Source organism: Schistocerca cancellata, chromosome 1 (genome assembly GCF_023864275.1).
Source record: "Schistocerca cancellata isolate TAMUIC-IGC-003103 chromosome 1, iqSchCanc2.1, whole genome shotgun sequence".
Lineage (NCBI taxonomy): Eukaryota > Metazoa > Arthropoda > Insecta > Orthoptera > Acrididae > Schistocerca > Schistocerca cancellata.
The window spans coordinates 802,857,034-802,877,200 of NC_064626.1; the positions used below are offsets into that span (position 1 = coordinate 802,857,034).

General features: G+C 40.3%; 1 protein-coding gene across 1 annotated transcript in view; it reads right to left on the reverse strand.

The window, feature by feature from the left end:
• Nucleotides 1-4,838: 4,838 nt before the first annotated feature.
• LOC126187939 (pre-mRNA-splicing factor RBM22-like) overlaps nt 4,839-20,167 on the reverse strand; it is a 46,532-nt gene continuing 31,203 nt past the window's right edge. The window contains exon 7 of the mRNA XM_049929310.1: nt 4,839-5,883. Within this exon, the coding sequence (XP_049785267.1) occupies nt 5,091-5,883 (793 nt within the window). The 3' untranslated portion in view covers nt 4,839-5,090. The remainder of the gene's footprint in view (nt 5,884-20,167) is intronic.

The window sequence follows — 20,167 nt, forward strand, 5'->3', positions numbered from 1 at the left end:
CAGTTTTCTGTCTGGATTGCAACTTATTGATAACACTTAATGTAGTATCGTAGCCTGTTGATACTGCCAGAGCCGGTGCCTCGAAGATTCCTGTGGGTGTCATAGGCTGCACTTTAACATCACCACAAATGAAGAACCTCAAAGCTGCTGATCAATGAAGATCACGGGGACAGTGTTATAAGTGGCACTCACCTGAGCACCCGCCTTCTAGTCACAAGTACTTCTGTGATGCTAGCTGGTGCAAAGTGTTACACCACAGAGTTGATAGCTAGCTGTTCCAGCAAAAATTCCGTGTTCATATACACACACATTTGTCTGGCCTCTGCTTGTAGCTAGCCACGAGCTGTCAACAGTGTAGCATTTCTTCACCCACAAGTTGAAATATTTATTTAAAGTGCATTAATCTTTTGCTTGTCTGTCCAGATTCCTACAGTGACAAATCCCTTTTCCACCCAATTTATCATTACAGTGAGGACATAACATTTCACTCCTTGGAACATAATGGTCACTGATTTGGATCATAACATCTGGCAACGAACCATGGTGAATCTACGACACCACATTATTTTACTTCCTTTGTTGCCTACTTTTTATCACTTTCTGGGCATTTTTGTTGCGCTTTTAGTTTGTGTTTCAGATTCAGGTTTGGCATTTTTGTTCAATTTACTTGTTTGTGCTGCCACATATTGATTTAACTTTAGTATTTTTTGATATGCCATGGATACCTCAACACTCTCCACATGCCTGCTTTGCACTTAGCTGTGCCACAACTGCAAGTGCCTTTGGCACTGACACTGGATCTAACACACTTTTTTCAGTTACAGGCACAACCAATGATGCAGACTACCGAGTTGAGGGGCTTCATTCAAATGCAGATGGCAGCCAGTGAGAATCACAATCAGATGCCACCAACTATGGCAATGCCACAACTTATGCAGCCATCATTAGTGCCACAGTTTTCCCCATTTGAAGAGCACAGTGTTGAGTGTTTGGTCCACTTTGAATTTGAACAATCGTGTGTGGCGATTCCAAAGGTTCTCCAGAGATATGGTTTTAACATGCTTTATTATGGTCACTAGGGCATGGCCTACACCAAAAAAATAGCTCACCAATATTGCACCTGGTATGAACTCACAAACAGAGCAGATGACAGCTCAATGGCATGCTTGTGCGGAACACCAGCCAGTTCCTTTCAAATGGTTGTTTGATAGGTTGAAGCCTGAAGCACTTGGATTTTGCTGGACACTACTGGAACACTCATTGGCCAATTGTCATCAACACTGCAGCAAGTTTCCTTTTGTGGTTCCCATGCACTCTCTGATCACAGGTTGCACCCTCCAAGACTTGCAATCTATATTTTGCCTTGAGGGTCAACTAGAGTTGCTTGTGACTGACACTGGACCTCAGTTTGCATCTGCATAATTTGATGACTTCTGTACAGCCAATAGCATTCGTCACATCCAACATTCACATTTCACCCATAGTCTAATGGAGAAACGAAAGAGAAAAGTGCTTCGTTCACACTTTGAAGCAGCAGATGGATTAACTATGCAGCTGCCACATGCAGAACCAAGTTTCATTACTGTTCTTGTCGTTCTCGCATCACCATCAGAGTTGCTTCATGGATGGCACCACCACCTCTTGCTGTACTCATTGCAGTGGCCAGCACCTGCTTCACCCACTCAGGCAATGTACCACACTAATGATCCAGTTTTTTTTTCCAGATCATACAGCGGTAACAAATACTGGGAATGCAGAACTGCTGCAGGGTTTTGGTACAGGGTCCAGGCGGCACCTAAATCAACTTCACACCTGTAAATTGCACAATCTTTTCACTGACTCTTTGTTCCCAGATTCACTGCCTGTCCGAATAATGCATCCTGTATCCTCTCCAGCTACTTGGGATCCTGCATTGCCAGCACATGGCTCTGAAGTCATGGCTCAGGATCCTAAACCTCATCCGCCACCAAGTATGCAGCAGACATCCACAGGTGTTGTTGCCTCCTCCTCTCCACAGCCAGCCTGGGGGCCACTGCACTACTTCAAGACTTCGTTGCAGTTCGACCACCAAATGACTTCGCACCATCGTTAGATGCAGGGGAGCACCCTCTGTATTGTTTCTCAATTTGGCGTGGACAGGAACTTGGCACCAGCCACAGATTCGGCTCCTGTCGCCTCATACATCCCCCCCCCCCCCCACCGCTGTGCTTGCAGGCATCATCACTGTATGATAAGTGACGAGGTTCGGCGGTGAGGGTGGGAGTGTATTATCACTTACTGTTGGAGCCGGTGCCTTGAAGATGCCTGCAGGCACCGCAAGAGGGCGATTTGAACATCGCCACGAATGAAGACTGCCAGGACAGTGTTATAGTGTAAGCAGTGGGCACCAGTCTTACAGTTGAGAGTACTTCTATGTCACTAGTTGGTGCCGAACTTTACATAGAGTTGTTGATAGCTAGCTCTACCAGGAAACATTCATTTTACACAGACACATTCTCGTCTCTGGCCTGTGCTTTTAGCCAGCCACAGCTGGTACAAATTGTTAAACAGTGTACCATTTCTTCAGCCCACAAGCTGAGTACCAAATATTAATTTAAAGTGCAATTGTGTCAAGAAATCTTGTGCTTGCATGTCCAGATTCCTAAGGCGACAGATCGTCTTGGCCATCTTCTACTATTTACCATAAGTAGTGAGGACTTCTCAGAACATAAGGTTACCGACTCGCATCATAATACTTACAGACACTAACAAAGTTTAGAATACGTAATTAGAAACCCAAGGCTAAATACGTGAAGGAAACATACAAGCATTGTGAGAATATGTGCATGTGTACCAGGTCACACACACCAAAAGAGAGAATTGGATACAATGTTCGTCGTCAGGCCATTACACATCATTATCATATGTTATTAACAATAATTGTGGATGGTAGATCCTACTGTATGAAACACTAAATTACAACAGTTTATATTCAGAACTGAGTCACTAAAATGAACGTCACATCTAGAGAAAGAAGTTGTGATAATCACATCTACTTTAATGTCTGGCATGGGCCTTCAAAAAGTTGTGATGCAAATCGTTTCTATTTCAGTGTTTATACTGATTTTTCTGGGACCAGGAACGGCACCTTGGGTCAGCATAACTTTGGTACCAATCCAGACCTTATACTTCCCACACAAAAGGGCTACACCACCAACTTTGACACTTGTCATGTGAATCCATCTTCCTCATCGTAACACCCTTGATCTGCTCCTGAAGTTACACACACACACACACACACACACACACACACACACACACACACACAAACCCACCTTCCACGTTTCACTACTGGTTGCCACACTGCGACTAGTTCGCACAGAAAAATCCTCTGCATTCATTCACTAGCAGTCTTCTTCCTACTTTCAAGATATTAATCATTTCCTCAGCAGAATCACACTCATCTTTTTTATCCTCTAATTTTCAGCATAACTCTTTCCCAGACTCATTTCCCCCCCTCACATCTCTCCCTTCTCTTCTACCCATTTTAAAACAGTCACTCTTTTCAGTGGTGATTTTTCTACTGTTGTTTACAGCCATTTGTCATCCCGTCTTCTAGATCTAATTACCTCTCTATCGTCTTATGCTGACCCAAGGTGCCGTTCCTGGTCCCAGAAAAATCAGTATAAACACTGAAATAGAAACGATTTGCATCACAACTTTTTGAAGGCCCATGCCAGACATTAAAGTAGATGTGATTATCAGATTGCTACACTTTGGCCTAATTCACTGTATCTTCAAAGCCCTCAAACGTCTGAAATTGAAAATGTCACAATGTGTATACTAAGGTAATAATCAGTTACTTAACTTATCAATGTTCATCCTCATTGCCTGTCTTTCCTTTATTATTCTAATTCTGTTTATGTAGTTTAGACTGCAAATTTACTACCCCAAGGACAGAGCCTACAGGTAACACAACATACTATCTTCTAACTCATTAACCATTTTATATCAGTCCAAATGTTTTTTTTTTCCCCACCTGGGTTTTAAACCTAATGGAGTGAATGAGCTGTAAAGTAATTTGATATTTTCATGTCACACTTTCACGGCAAATTGATAACATAAACATGAAAATTGCAGCCATCCTTGTTTATCAGTTATGCTACTTCCCAACACAAACAACAGAATGTTCAATCTGACAATATCACACTTGAAAAGCCTTGTTTACATGAAGAGCAACGAATTAAACATTTTCACAAGTTGTTACAGTTGAACAACAACAAAAGCAAAACAATATAAAGGAATGTAGTATAATTAAATCAGGTGACGGCGAGGGGAATTAGATTAGGAAACAAGGTGAGTTTTGCTACTTGCGCAACAAAATAACAGATGATGGCCTAAGTAGAGAGGATACAAAACATAAGCTGGCAGTGACAAGAAATTGTTTCTGAAGGAGAGAAATTTCTTAACATAAAATACAGATTTAAATGTTTGGAAGTCTTTTCTGGAGGTATTTGGAAGTGAAATGTGGATAATAAACACTTAGCAAGAAGAGAATAGAGGCTTTTGAAATGTGGTGCTACAGAAGAATGCTGAAGATTAAATGGTTGATAGCGCAACTAATGAGGAGGTAATGAACAGAATTGGGAAAACAGGAAATTTGTGGCCCAACTTGATTAAAGGAAGGGATCGTGGACAGGACACCAATTTAGTACTGGGTTGCAGAAGTTATTAAGAGATGAAGAGGATTGCAGGGGATACAGCAGCATGGAGAGCCACATCAAATCAGTCTCCGAACTGAAGACCACAACATCAACATTATGCACTTGCTTTTCAGGTTATGTCACAATACTGAGATCACACAATGTTACTTTTTACAAATATATTTGCCTTGATTTTTCAATGTAATCTGTACATATTACAGCCTTGCTTAAGATATATTTCAATTACTTTATTCAGTATGCTGTTATCTGCAAACTTTGTTTGGCAAAGTTTTCAGTTTCTATACAATATTTATAAAAATAAAGTATTTAATTTATAATTTTTTCCCATTTTATTGCAAATATTTTTCATTATACAATTATGTCACAACATTATCAATGGCATCACGATTAATCATCTCCAGGCCAAGTTTTACTTTTGGAAAGGCCCTGAGCAGCTCCCAACCGGGCGGGATCTTGCGAAGGATAATGTATTACAGGTGTTTTGAGTGGTGGGCCTGGTAGCGTACCTGGAGGTACTAGAGGTGCAGGATTTGGTGGGAGCTGAGGGAGTGCTGGAGCAGTACCAGGTGGAAACAGAGGTGCCTGTGCTGCAGCAGCAGCTGCTGCTGCAAGGCCGAATGCTGCAGAGACAACAGGTGCACGGACAGCTGTGGCAGCCGATACTGGTGGTCCTGGTGGACGAGGTGGAAGGGCTCGAACATGAGGAGGAAAGAAGAATGGCGGTGGACCAGGAGGACGTACTCCTGGTGGAGGCCGAGGTACAGGTGGTGGTGCAGCCAAAAGTACAGTAGCTGGGTTGGGTGGTGGAGGCATAGGAGTTGTGGCTTGTACAGCAGGCACAGTTGCAACTGTAGTGGGAAGCACTGTATCATCGCTAGCCCCTAAATTAAAGAAATTGTCTCGAAGTTCAACTGGGGGCATTGGCAGTGTTCCAGGCAAACCAGGTACAGGTTCAAGCCCCTCAGAACCTTCAGCACCTTCTCGTCCACCATTAGCTCCTTGGCGGCCTTGTGATCTTCCCCATTTGATAGTCAGGCGACGTCCTCCTAGGATTAACTTGTTGAATGTCCGTTCTGCTGCAGCTTCGGCAGCCGAGCGTAAAGTAAACTGAACAAATGCACACTGCTGTCGAGGAACCAGTGTAATAGAACGGATCTCTCCATATTGGTAAAAGTGGTCCCTGGAAGAAATAATTATGTGGATAGAATATTTGAACAATTTAAAATTCTTCTCATAGCTACAGTGGGAAGTATGCAACTGGTAAGCAATTAAAACTGAATGAACTCTTGATAAAATGGGCTGAACTACAGATATTTCCACTTAAACAGAAAATGTTGCTAACGAAAATAATCTCTTAAGAGCAGGAACAACAGATCTATATATAAAAATGAGTTCTGGAAAAGATTAGGAAAAAAAAAACAGTTAAACAACTGGTATTAAAAATAAGCATGCGTTTCTTAAATTACCTCCTTGTGGTCAGAAAATGTATTTACATTCCCTAGAGACTAAATGATTGATGTCTGCTAGTGTCAAACTTCAGTGATATGGATATTCAATACATGATTAGTAAATGATAAGTCAACACATATTCCTCTGTGTGTTTGAATACCTCCTTTTTTATTATCATGGTCACTTTGTGAGAAAGATATTGCCTTACCTCTTCCATGGAAAATGTACTTCCAGAATTTTAAAAACCTTCCTGTGATACAGTAATGCCTCTCCTGTGTATTCTGTGGCTTCTATAAATACTGCACAGTGAGTATTTCACACTTATGACCAGTAGTCGAGAATCCCTTAAACAGGGTTTTGTAAGCAACTTTCCCCATAGAAGAATTAATTTTCCTTAGGATTCTTTCGATGAATCTCACATCTGCCTTTCTTAGTACTTGCTGTTTCGCCTTAAATCCATCCAGATGCACACCACCTAGTATTTTACAGTTGTATCTTTTCCCAGTGACCTAACATCCTGTAGGAGGAAAGTTGTTTAAAAGAAAGTACAGCACGCTAGTGCAGTGTAGCAGAATCTGCATTGTGTATCTGAAGTGTTTTCTGCCCTCATTATTCAATTTATGGATAATGTAAGTCCAAATTTTGATTTTAACATCTTAGTCAGTATGTGAGGGGTATACAGGAGAAAATAATGACCTTCTTGTGTAGTATAAAGCACAAAACATTAGCCTGTGAGACCGGGAGGTGTGCCACACTTAGATCAAATCCAGACCGTGGATTAACGACGATAGGCTGATACACAGGTCAGCCCGAGCTGATTTTCAGGCGGTTAAATAATAAAATAAAAACTGTCAAACCTTAGAAAAGAAGACCCTATACTGGTCAGGATAAATGAGAGGGGAAAGAAAAAACCAGGAGAAAATAATGTTCATGACTTACCTTGCAAATAAGTTCTTGAAATTTTTTGAGTCTCTGTCTAAACAAAACCTAAGTTAAATCATGAAACTTTTATTCAAAGTTTCACCATTTTTCATTATTTCAATTTGGTGTGTGTGTGTGTGTGTGTGTGTGTGTGTGTGGGCGGGCGCAAGATGTAAGTGAGCACTTTCACACATGACTAAAACTTCTTTATGATCAATTAGAGTCACTGCAGCATCAAATCCGAGTCCCTTTGGACAGACAACAAAATATTTTGCACTTATGGCAATTTCTAGTATTGCTTATTATATAACTTAATAATATCCATCTTTTAGTCAATCTGCCCATTACATCACATTTTGTTATGCCTAGGGACAGTGGCCAGCTTTAAACGAGACTTTTATTACCTGAAAGCTTCTCTGCCCATTGCAACAACTTTCTAATTCTATCACTTCTGGGTGCAGAACTGCAATGCCTGTGAAGAACTAAGGAAGACATTTTCAGCCAGATTAAATGTTTGAACAAAACTGAGCCGTGGCGCGGCACTCGGGCGCAAAACGCTATCGATTACTCCACTGGTTGAGGTTGGCACTATGTGTGAACACGAGTGCCTCCTGTCGGAGTGGGTCCTAACGAGGGAGTGAGTGCGAGTACGGGAGTCTGGGGCGGACAGCAGGGGAGAACGGACATTGCGGTCGCACTCTGAGGCGACAAGAGAAGCGTTTTTGTGCACGGCTGAGAAGGGAGCGTTGAGCAAGGCGTCAGTCAGCATTGCTTTCCGGGGGACAGAGAGTTGTGGCAGTCCAGCAAGCAGACACCAGCTCCGGGAGCAGTGCTCCGGTTTGTGGACGTGACGTGGGTCGTATTTTGGTGCAGTATAGTTTGCTTGGTACGCATCTGCTGCTCCCTTTATGCCCACGTGTGTTGTTCTGTCCGTATGTGCATTGAAAAGGTTACGCTCCGGCTGGAACAGTGGCTTGTGCTTTACGTTCATGCACCCTGACTCATTTGTTTTGCTGCAGGCAGCTGTAATTTCAGAGATTTTTTTTGTCGCAATTGTCTTAGCCCTGTGGTGCCTAGTATCCGAGAACAAGACAGCTAACGTGTGACCTGTTGTTTTGGATTTTGGAGTCCTGTTTGGGCAACCTAGTTATCACGCACACAAATGTATTGCTGCTGAGTGAGGTTAGTCCTAATCTTGTGGAACTGAGCTTTCACTGACTGGCTCGTCTGCAAATTAATTAATTTAACCTTTGTGGTGTGTTGTTTTTTTGCTTTCAATAGTGAATTTCTTGTCTTTCATTTGTGTATGTTTTGCCGTTAATGATAACTGTGAGTAAGATAGCAAGGTCTTGTAGGGCTTGCGTATCGTGACTGTATTTTTGGCAACCGTTTAATTTGATTTCTTGTTTATCGGTCTGGTGAAAACTTATGCCAAGTTTACCAATTTCCGCCTGTGGTCTGGAAGTTGGTTTGAAGGTAAATCCGTTGGAAAATCTTTACTGGACCTAACTGTTAACTGATCTTGCGTTGAACTAATGCCATTATTAAATCGTTTCTTGTATGCTATAAATTGTATTACCATAGACAAGGAGACAGGGCACATTCAGTGGTCAAGGGGTAGGCACGGTTGCTGCTTTGCGCATGGCGTCTTGTCGCTCGCTATCATTTCCCCCGTTAGTACGGGCGGCGTGAGATTTGTTTGCTCGCGGTTGTATGGCTGCTAGTCAGCTGTGCCTGCTCCCGCTTCAGGGTGTGCCGTGTTTCGTAAGGCGTACGCCGACTTTCAGTCACTATTACTCCTGTGTTGCTCTCGGTCGCTTACCGAAACGTTAGTCTGTTTTAGCACGGTGGCCACTGGGCTGTGACGATGTCGGTTGATGACCAGCGTTGGGGTGGTTGTCCGCTCTGAGTGGCTTTGGTCACTTGGACTTGGCAGTTACCTTCTGGTTAAACAGATCAAACTTGTTTATTTGCTGTAAATTCCTAAGTAGTTTGTGAGAAAAGTTGTAACTGAGATTTTCATGATTTTACACAATTCAAGCATTTTGGCAAGGCATTTTCCTATCTATGTTGTATTTAAATGAGAATTCTTTATTGGGGTTATTCACCTGTTGAAGCTTAACATAAAATTTGTAACTTAGCTTTCATGATTTTACTTAATTTAAGCATTCTTGTAAAGCAGTCCTTTATCTATGTTTTATTGATTGGTAATTCTTTATTGGTGTTATTCAATGGTTGAAGGTTAACATATGTTTGTAACCAAGTTTATGTCCTTGCTTAACTGAGATTTGTTAAGAGCCTTTATTGCTGGAAGATCATTAAAGCTTGGGTGCTTGTAATTGTGAATACTGTTGTCTGTCTATGTTGTGGGCTACCCTTCCACTTCCACAGCCAAGCTGTCCTATCTACCATTACAAAACCCCAATAATAATGTACTGAAGTATGTTTAACGCTGCATTCAGTTCTGATGTTGTCACTTGATTAAGAGTATCATACTAAGTTCTGTTTTCTAGGAAGTTTTCCTTCTAATTGTACAATGAGATGACAAAAGTCATGGGGTACCTCCTAATATCATGTCGGACTTTCTTTTTCCCAGTGCAATGCAGTAACAAGACATGGCATGGACTCCACAATTTGTTGGAAGTCTACTGCAGAAATACTAAGCCACGCTGCCTCTATAGCAGCCTGTAATTGCAAAAGTGTTGGTGGTGCAGGATTTTGTGCATGAAGTGACTTCTCAATTAAGCCTCATCAATGTCCGATGGGATTCATGTCGGGTGATCTGGATGGCCAAATCATTCGCTTTAATTACGCAGGATATTCTTCAAACCAACTGTGAAAAATTGGGCCCAGTGACATGGCCCATTGTCATCCATAAAAAATAAAAGTCCATGAATGGCTATAAATTGTCTTCAGTAGCCAAACATAACCATTTCCAGCCAATGGTTGGTCGAGTTGGTTCTGAGGATGCAATCCCTTCTGTGTACACACGGTCCACACCATTATGGAGCCACCATCATCTTGGACAGTGCCTTGTTGATAACTTGGGTTCATGGCTTTGAGGTGTCTGAGCTATACTCGAAACCTACAATCAGCTCTTACCAACTGCAACTGGGACTCATGTGACCAATAAGCTGACATATTTTGCATATTTTCAGTCAATAATGTTGTATGGAATAATTTTCTGGAGTAACTCATAGTTAAGAAAGAAAGTCTTCATTGCACAAAAACGTGCTGTGAGAACAATACATGATGCTCACCAATGATCATCTTGTAGATATCTGTTTAAGGAATTGGGTGTTTGACTATTGCGTAACAGTATATTTAGTCCCTCATGAAGTTGATTGCAAATAATCCACTGCAGTTGAAAAGGAACAATAACGTATACAATTACAACACCCGTAGGAAAAATAACATTCATTACTCCACATTATGGTTTTATTTCGCACAAAAATTTTTGATCACTTATACAGTGATATAAAATGTCTGACAGTCAGCACAGTAAAATTTGATAAATTTGGAAAGTTTCTTCTGGACAACTTCTCCTTTCCACAGAAGAATTTCTGTTACTGTAATGTGTAAAAGGTGGTGATTAGGAATTACTAACTCACATCTGTATATCTTTTTTCTTTTCGTAAGAGAGAGAGAGAGAGAGAGAGAGAGAGAGAGAGAGAGAGAGAGAGAGAGAGAGAGCAGGCAAGGTTAGAAATGTTCAGAATGTAACTGTATGTATAAATTAATTTGCAAAGTAAATGTAAAATGACTCATTCCACATCATTTCGATCTATTGTACAAAATGATCCATGGAACGTGTAACTAACTAACTTAGCGATGAGAAGTGTGAGAGATATTACGTGACATATCGCTCCACAGACTTATTTGGAATAATTTGTTGGTTGACTCTGAATTACCTTCTGCACTGTTACACTATTAAATCTGTCTAACGACGGGTCACTGGCCTTGCTTAGTTCTGCGAGGCAGAATTAAACTTCTCCCTAAAGTCACTTATTAAGTGTACGTGAGAACATCCCACCTCAAGTTTCCATGGGGACACATGGAGTTTATCATATTCTACCAGACCTAGCCATATCCTCTAGTGATATCTTTCAATAGTTTTTACAGAATGTAAGGCATCTAACTTTTTGGTTTATGTGGAGAGAATTGGAGGCCAACATGGCAAGTGTAGTTCCAGTTGGAGTCATAAATGAAGCATACAAGTAGCCCACTGCAAAGCAGGTAAGAATATGAGCAAGTAAGTAGGAAAGTGTTAAGTCCGTACCTGTATAAATCACTTTGCATTCAGCTGGCGAGTGGTTGCTGAGGCTTGCACATCGAGCAAAATTGTGTTAGTGTTGGAAGTTAAGAAAACTGGAGTGCTAATCAAACAAGAACAAAAGGTATATGCTTGTATTCATTTGTTATCACAGCAGTTCCTGTGCAATAAATAGTTTTGTTTTAACTGAGTTGTTTTCAAAGTAGTGGATAACTTGATGTATGAATACTCAGTATCATCATCTTTGCACTGATAACTTACAAGTCGTGACTGTAAGAGGACAATTTTCGGTGAAGTGTATGTAGGGAGACTAAACAGAAAGAACAATATTATAATTAAAATGTGACGTGAAAAAACTGACAGTATGCACCAACAATAGGCGGGAGGGTACCTACTGCTGAGCGGAGAGAAGGAGCCAGTTTAGCGAACCATGCAGCCAGAACAGAGTGGCTGGAACATAGTTTGTAACAAATGGTGAATAGGATAAATGGGAAGTATTTACATGATTGAGCAACGGAAGAAAATGCAATCATGACATGGAGCAGCCTTCAATGTTGCAGAGCATGCCACACTACTTGACCGCAAAGTTACGAGACAACAAAAAGCGAGTATCACAAGAAGCAATGCCATAGTTTTGCCTGGCATCGCTGCAGTAGAATACCCGATTTGAACAGTTGCACTTTCTGGAGTTGTTGTGATTTGAGAATTTCTGTGTAAATTGTAGAAGCACTCGGCCTTCTACCGCCTCAAACACATGATATTCTGGATATGAGTGTCGGATGGTAGAATCCTACCTACTGTGCGTCACATGTTTGTGAGTGCAGGTTTAAAATCAGTCACGGGAAGAAAGTAGACGCGGCGGACGAACGGCACCGACAAGTACCTGTCGGACAATCCATAGACGTTTTAGTGAGTGTGTAAGGAAGAACCATGGAGCTTATATGAAGATCTGTGCTTATTGTGTCATTGACTATTGTTATTAAAACACGGACAGTTGAAAAAAAAAACTCTTGAAAACTCTTGACGTAAGATTGCTATAGGCAAGACTTATTTTCTGATTCCTGTTAAGAAAAGTATGGTATCTAAGCCAACTTTCTTTTAACTGTAATTTAATTTGTTTCTGATGTTCAACTGTATGAAGGACTTACTGGAAGTTATATATTTATATTGAAAGTGAGAGTTATTATGTATGAAAGTCAAATACATTGTTAATTGATGAAAAGCAAAGTTTGCATGTCTACTTATTTCATAAGTAGAAAGAGTCTAAAAATTCCTGTACCTAGCATTATTTGGTAGAAAAGAAGTCAAGAGGGTTTCCAGCAGCCGGCTATCCAGTAAAGAAGAGTGGCTGCAAATTCCAAGTAAGTCACCTCGTAAAGAAGTGTAAGGTGATTAGGGGGAATAAACCAAAAGAACCCAGATTCACACTCACACCAAGTCGTTAGAATGTGCGACTTGTGTGAAAGGACCGAGAAAACAGGAATTTTAAGTCAAAAACAATAGAAGAAGCTGTTACATGTTACCATAGCAACCAAACATAACAAGACAAGGGAATTACTCTGAGAAATTGGAATATGTTCAAGTATCCAATGGAGCAAATTTAAATGGAAAAATGGTAAAGAAATAAAAAATTCACAACGATAAAACAGCAAAGATGATTTCGATGTATTTGTCTAAGAAGAAATACCCACAGAACGCTTTAACCAAGAAGGTCCAGTATGCAGAGTATATAGCTCTTGCGTGCATTGTGAGGACGCAGACACGGAAACCAACATACACCCGACACCGCCGGCACCAGCTGCTGTTTACCAGTGCTGACCTACCTCCACATCCGCTCACCTACACAACGCGAATTCTACGCCGGGTGAGTGTTAAACAAAACTTGATTACTTTAGTATGAAGTGGAACAAGATACTGCTGAGCAAACTTTTATTGTGTAATTATCATATTTAAAGTTAGTTTTAAATACTTACACGAGCTAAAGCAAATAAAAGTATGGAAAATATACAAAAGGTTGGGGAAACTCAAGACCCAGCTATGGCCTTGAAAATTAGCAAAGAAGTACCTGACTGGGCTGAGTTGATAAATTTAATCAAAGTTCAGAGTCTTAAATTAAACTCATTAAGTTCTCAATTAAATACTCTGAGTGAAGCTTTAAATACTCAGAGTGAAACTCTTGAGTATTCAAATGACAAATTTAGGTTTGTTAAATGCCAAAGTTGACTATTAAAGCAAAAACTTTAGTAATTTATATTAAGGCTTGGGTGGTTTGAAGACTGAATTTGACACTATAAGTAGTAGAATAGAGAATTTAAAAGTAGATTTAAAGAACGAGTTGACAAATTCTTTGACCACTCATATAAATCATATGTTTACTGACCTTAGTCAGAAACAGAGTATCACTTTTCAAGATTTATTGAAAAGGTTAGAACTTAACATTGAGAACAAACGTAATAATGTAGAATACAAAATTATTGAAAAGTTAGGATCTTTTGAAAACGTGTACAATATTAAGTATATAATGATGTAAGGCAGGGCTTGAACACTTTGAAAGAGAGTGTAGATAAGCGGAACGAATTAATGCCAGTTATTCGATCACAGATTACAGGTGTCAATAGACAGATAGATAACGTAGAAATAAATTTCAAAGAGAAAATAGCTAACTCTGACATTATTAATGTAATTAGTTTGGAGGAACAATTTGGGGAAATCATAGATTAAAAGGTTACTGAGAGAATAACATCCTCCGAAATCAATGATACCGATATCAGAAAGGGTATGGAGGATCTGTGGAGAGAAATTAAGCTTATCCAAGATAAAACAGAAAAAAAGGGTAACTTCACCTAATGCTGTATTAACTAGTGAAGCGGTGACTGATTTGCAATGGGGAGCTAATTCAGTGTTATCTAGACAATTCTCTAAATTTAAGCCGGACGGAGAGGTACATCCGACCCATTTCTTAAAAAGATTTAACCAAACTTTACCAAAAAATTTGGAAGATTCCAAGAAGATCTAATTTGCTGTGGGGTACCTTGTAGGGAAAGCCTCAGAATGGGGAACAGTAAGTACTGTGAATTTTTCCTTGTGAGGAGACTTTCAGGAGAAATTTCAAGACTAGTACTGGTCTGCCAGTGCTCAAGAAAAGTTAATATCAGATCTATGGGACCCAAAATATAATAATACTTGGGGTACTATATGGAAATAAAGGAAATATTTTGACTGGCATAAAAAAAAAAAGGACCCACCAACTATCTCCCAGGGATGCTAACATTCTGAGTTAACAGACGCAGCAACAACTGTCGGATCCCAAGTTGTTTTCAGTGGTTTTTTCCAAAATAGTTTTCTTGCACTAGATTCCTTTAAAATCTTAAACTATTCTGTCATATATCCCCCAGGGACGCTAACATTGTAAGTTAATGGGCGGAGTAACGACCATCGCATCCAGAGTTGTTTTCGGTGTTTTTCCCAAAAATAGTTTTCCTGCACCGATTTCCTTTAAAATCTAGGACTATTCTGTAATCTTATTGCTTAGAAAACCAGATAGGACTGTAAATAGAGAACAACTTAAGAGAATCACAGAAAAAGTGATATCTAGACGAAATAAACTGAATAGATTATTATATTTGTGGAAAATATAATATGGTGTGGCTAGCTGGACAACTGTTATACCGTAGTGTATAGATTTTCTATTTTGTATAGAGTATTTTGTACCTTTTACGAGATGTGATATAGATGGGAGGGTTTGTATAAATTTTGAAAGGGGTGGGTATTGTAGCTAAAAGTATGATTTACAAGAACAGATAAATCATGACTAACATAAAACACACATCCCACCTTTCAAACAACCCTCACAAACAAGTGTGGCTGATTTCCTTCTGGGTCCTCAAAGGGTGAAAGTTGGACAAGTCCGTTCTGTAGGGGATGATTTAACACCAGACCACCTCCGGCATCTCACTCAAGTACCTGCGGCGTAGGGATCCTAGGAAAGGCGGGTTGGAAGGGTTTCCTGTCTTTGGGGCTATCTTCTTTCTCTTCTTCAATCCTAGCATCCACATGTTTTTTCTTTTCTTACTTCTCATTTGAGGACCTGTCTGTTTTTCCCTCTTTTCATATTCACAAACTTCTATCGCTGAAGTCCTTCCTTATTTCCGTGTTCACTAGAAACCTAAATCTTATGTTTAGGTAAGAAGGTCGAAAAATCAGACTATGCAAACACACATCCACATATACACAAATATACACTTCTACACAAACATTAAATTACATAAAACAAAGCCTGTCACGATGTGAGAACCGCCAGGTGTTGTAGGGGAAAATGTGTGTACATATGGAGATATACACCTACATATAGGAATCTATGATGGTTCTACAACAAATGTACATAAGAGGTGCACATAAACAAAGAACAGTGGCAGTTCTAAATAGAGATTAGAAGAGGCACAATGAACTTGTGCACAATGAGAGACAAAAGCATATGAGATTATGGAACACAAACGCTACATAACGAACAACTATAAAGTAGTAATGAATAAAGGATAAATAAAAAAGAGGCATGAGCAAAGAAAGAATACGAAAGTGGGAAAGGAATTAACCATGTTAATCATTAAGAAACATCAGTGTAATAAGTACTCTGATGAATTGAACAGTGGGACGTAAATAGTATCTGTAGTATCTATTGAAAATATAGAAGTCGACAAGTAGAGGAGGACTCTAGGAAGTAAATGATATATTAAAGAATGAATGCAAAGTTTAAAATAGATTTATATATTTACCAGAAGATAATTATGGTATACATACAGGGTGTTTCAAAAATGACCGGTATATTTGAAACGGCAATAAAAACTAAACGAGCAGCGATAGAAATACACCGTTTGTTGCAATATGCTTGGGACAACAGTACATTTTCAGGCGGACAAACTTTCGAAATTACAGTAGTTACAATTTTCAACAACAGATGGCGCTGCAAGTGATGTGAAAGATATAGAAGACAACGCAGTCTGTGGGTGCGCCATTCTGTACGTCGTCTTTCTGCTGTAATCGTGTGCTGTTCACAACGTGCAAGTGTGCTGTAGACAACATGGTTTATTCCTTAGAACAGAGGATTTTTCTGGTGTTGGAATTCCACCGCCTAGAACACAGTGTTGTTGCAACAAGACGAAGTTTTCAACGGAGGTTTAATGTAACCAAAGGACCGAAAAGCGATACAATAAAGGATCTGTTTGAAAAATTTCAACGGACTGGGAACGTGACGGATGAACGTGCTGGAAAGGTAGGGCAACCGCGTACGGCAACCACAGAGGGCAACGCGCAGCTAGTGCAGCAGGTGATCCAACAGCGGCCTCGGGTTTCCGTTCGCCGTGTTGCAGCTGCGGTCCAAATGACGCCAACGTCCACGTATCGTCTCATGCGCCAGAGTTTACACCTCTATCCATACAAAATTCAAACGCGGCAACCCATCAGCGCCGCTACCATTGCTGCACGAGAGACATTTGCTAATGATATAGTGCACAGGATTGATGACGGCGATATGCATGTGGGCAGCATTTGGTTTACTGACGAAGCTTATTTTTACCTGGACGGCTTCGTCAATAAACAGAACTGGCGCATATGGGGAACCGAAAAGCCCCATGTTGCAGTCCCATCGTCCCTGCATCCTCAAAAAGTACTGGTCAGGGCCGCCATTTCTTCCAAAGGAATCATTGGCCCATTTTTCAGATCCGAAACAATTACTGCATCATGCTATCTGGACATTCTTCGTGAATTTGTGGCGGTACAAACTGCCTTAGACGACACTGCGAACACCTCGTGGTTTATGCAAGACGGTGCCCGGCCACATCGCACGGCCGACGTCTTTAATTTCCTGAATGAATATTTTGATGATCGTTTGATTGCTTTGGGCTATCCGAAACATACAGGAGGCGGCGTGGATTGGCCTCCCTATTCACCAGTCATGAACCCCTGCGACTTCTTTCTGTGGGGACACTTGAAAGACCAGGTGTACCGCCAGAATCCAGAAACAATTGAACAGCTGAAGCAGTACATCTCATCTGCATGTGAAGCCATTCCGCCAGACACGTTGTCAAAGGTTTCGGGTAATTTCATTCAGAGACTACGCCATATTATTGCTACGCATGGTGGATATGTGGAAAATATCATACTATAGTTTCCCACACTGCAGCGCCATCTGTTGTTGAAAATTGTAACTACTGTAATTTCGAAAGTTTGTCTGCCTGAAAATGTACTGTTGTCCCAAGCATATTGCAACAAACGGTGTATTTCTATCGCGGCTCGTTTAGTTTTTATTGCCGTTTCAAATATACCGGTCATTTTTGAAACACCCTGTAGGAATGTATACAAGGATAATGAACCGTGAGGCCTACTCAGAAAGGATAAGGGGGGGGGGAGGGGCATACCCAGCATTCACTATGTACAAAGGGCATGTGTACCTACGTGGAGATAGGACGATCTGTGGCCTAAAAAATAGGGATGTTTTGTAAGGGGTGTACCTACCAGAATGGTAAGAGGAAGAGCTGTCATAAGGTCAACCCACAAGCACGGAATATGTGCTGATCCTAGGAGAAGGGGACACACACACTTTAAGTCTTTAGAACGTTAGAGAGTGTGGAATAGTGTGTGAAGATCTAGAGTGAACTGTGTTAGAACTGTACTTTACCAGTTTATTCGAGCTATGGGGTGATATTTAAACTAGTACCATTGCAAATATTTTCAATACGGCCAAAAGAGAAGAAATATTTGGTGGACTAAATCCGGATCAGAAGGAGAATTAAGAGGGGGGGGGGGGGGGCACGATGAATCTAAGGACTCAGGATTAGGATTTTTGGACAGTTGTGAACTCAAAATTGGAGATAGGATTACATTCAGCAGCATGCCAAGTTCAGGGACATGTGGAAGTCAATAAAAGGATGAAATCACATAATTGGGAATACAAAGTCTACTACTGCTATACAGCACTACTGATTTTCAAGGTTGGCTAAAGCGTTAATCCGAAGTTGTACAATTTCTGCCAATTCAACTTTAGAGAGCTGAGAGAAGACCATATAAATGTCATTCAGTATTGTCAGTGCTGCAAGAACTGCAAATTGCAGCAATCAATAATGGATGGAAATATTATTCTTGACTCACTTGAGAAACTTGGCTCTATGAGTTTGCAGTTCCCAACTGATTCATGTAGACAATAAAATATAATTTTGAGTTAAGGGTGATTCATAAAGCAGAGGTCAGAAATAACTGTGCAGCGGGAAATCAAATTGGTGCCACAGAAGGGATCGTTCAGAGGTGGCAACAGATAAAGAAAAAATTGAAGAATGCTATTTCTACACACCATACTTTCAGGGGGCCATAGCTGGGTAGGTGTCACAATTTCAAGCAGCAGGGTGCTCAGTACATGCAAGAGAAACACAATTAAGGCATCCTGATTACTTGAGAAATTATATGAATGGAAGGACGATTTTTTCAATTGCATCTGTCACAGAATTTAAAGCAAGGACTGAATGGTGTGGGAGGATGAAGAAGAGTGTGGGGCTTGCATTAAAACGCAGAACTGTGCTAGCTCAGCAACTTCCCATGGCATACGATGAAAAGTTATTTCCACATCAGTGTCATATAATCAGTCTTAGTAAATGGCATGACTATTTGCTGGGTCACAAAGCAACACCAATAAGAGACCAATATATTTTGATACGCCGTTAAATGTTAGTCAATGTGAAGGACATAAAAAGTATTTCTATAAGGACTTCTGGCAATGTAAAGGCCAGAACAACAGTAATGCTTGTCCACTAACAGATGGAAGGAAGCATCCTGCATGTGAGAGTCTTTGTGGGAAAATAGTAATGAAAGAAAATATTCCTGCAGGGCTTATCTTAGATGCAAAGAAAAGTAATGGATGATGTATGACCTGACGCTAGATTATATTTCTTTAAAAACAACTTTCTCTACATTTTTTGATGCTAGATTGGTTGAAGGTTGTTTGGAACAGAATATCAGGCTCTTTGCGTAACAGAGGAAAAATGTTGGTGTTGGATTCCTTCAGGGGATACCTCACACAGGCAGTTTAAGATCTGACACCAAAGAACAATACAGATCTGGTAATAATGACTGGTGGCATGACCTCACAACTTCAATTGATGGATGTTGTGAATAGACAATTCAGTTTCACTTGGGACAGCTTTACAGAGAGTGGCTTCTTCAAAGAGAACATGCCTTCATTCCTAAAGGGAAGGTTAAAGAAACCCTCAGTATCCGTGCTGGAACAGTGCATCCTCACTGCCTGGGATAAAATTGCAAGTGAATCTATTATGAAAGGATTCAGAAAGTGCTACACATACAATGTTATGGATGGCTCAGAAGATGACATACTATGGGAGAAGTGCTAGAAAGAAAGAAATTCAAAATACACTTACGAATTAAGATAGTGATGAAGATGAGGATGAAAAATATTGATACCACAAAGACGGTAAGCACAGAAGGAATCGAAAATAAAAAATAAGGTAAACCATTTATTTTTGTTTATTTGATTTCTCCTTTCATTACCAAAATGTAGACAAACAATAAATGGTACAAGTTTGGGGATACACTGTATGTCAATAACACAGTTTATTATTCTGGTTAGTCACACTATGTTAAAAATAAAAATTTCTCAAAGAGTCTCTTAAAATAAGGGGATAAGGGTTATCTTATATTCCAGGGGGTAGTATTATACTCGGGTAAATACAGTAGTTTTACAACAACCTGGCAGTTAAGACTGCATGTGTAAATTCAGTGAATGCTTCTAGCGCAACTTTAATCTGCAAGGATTTAGCTT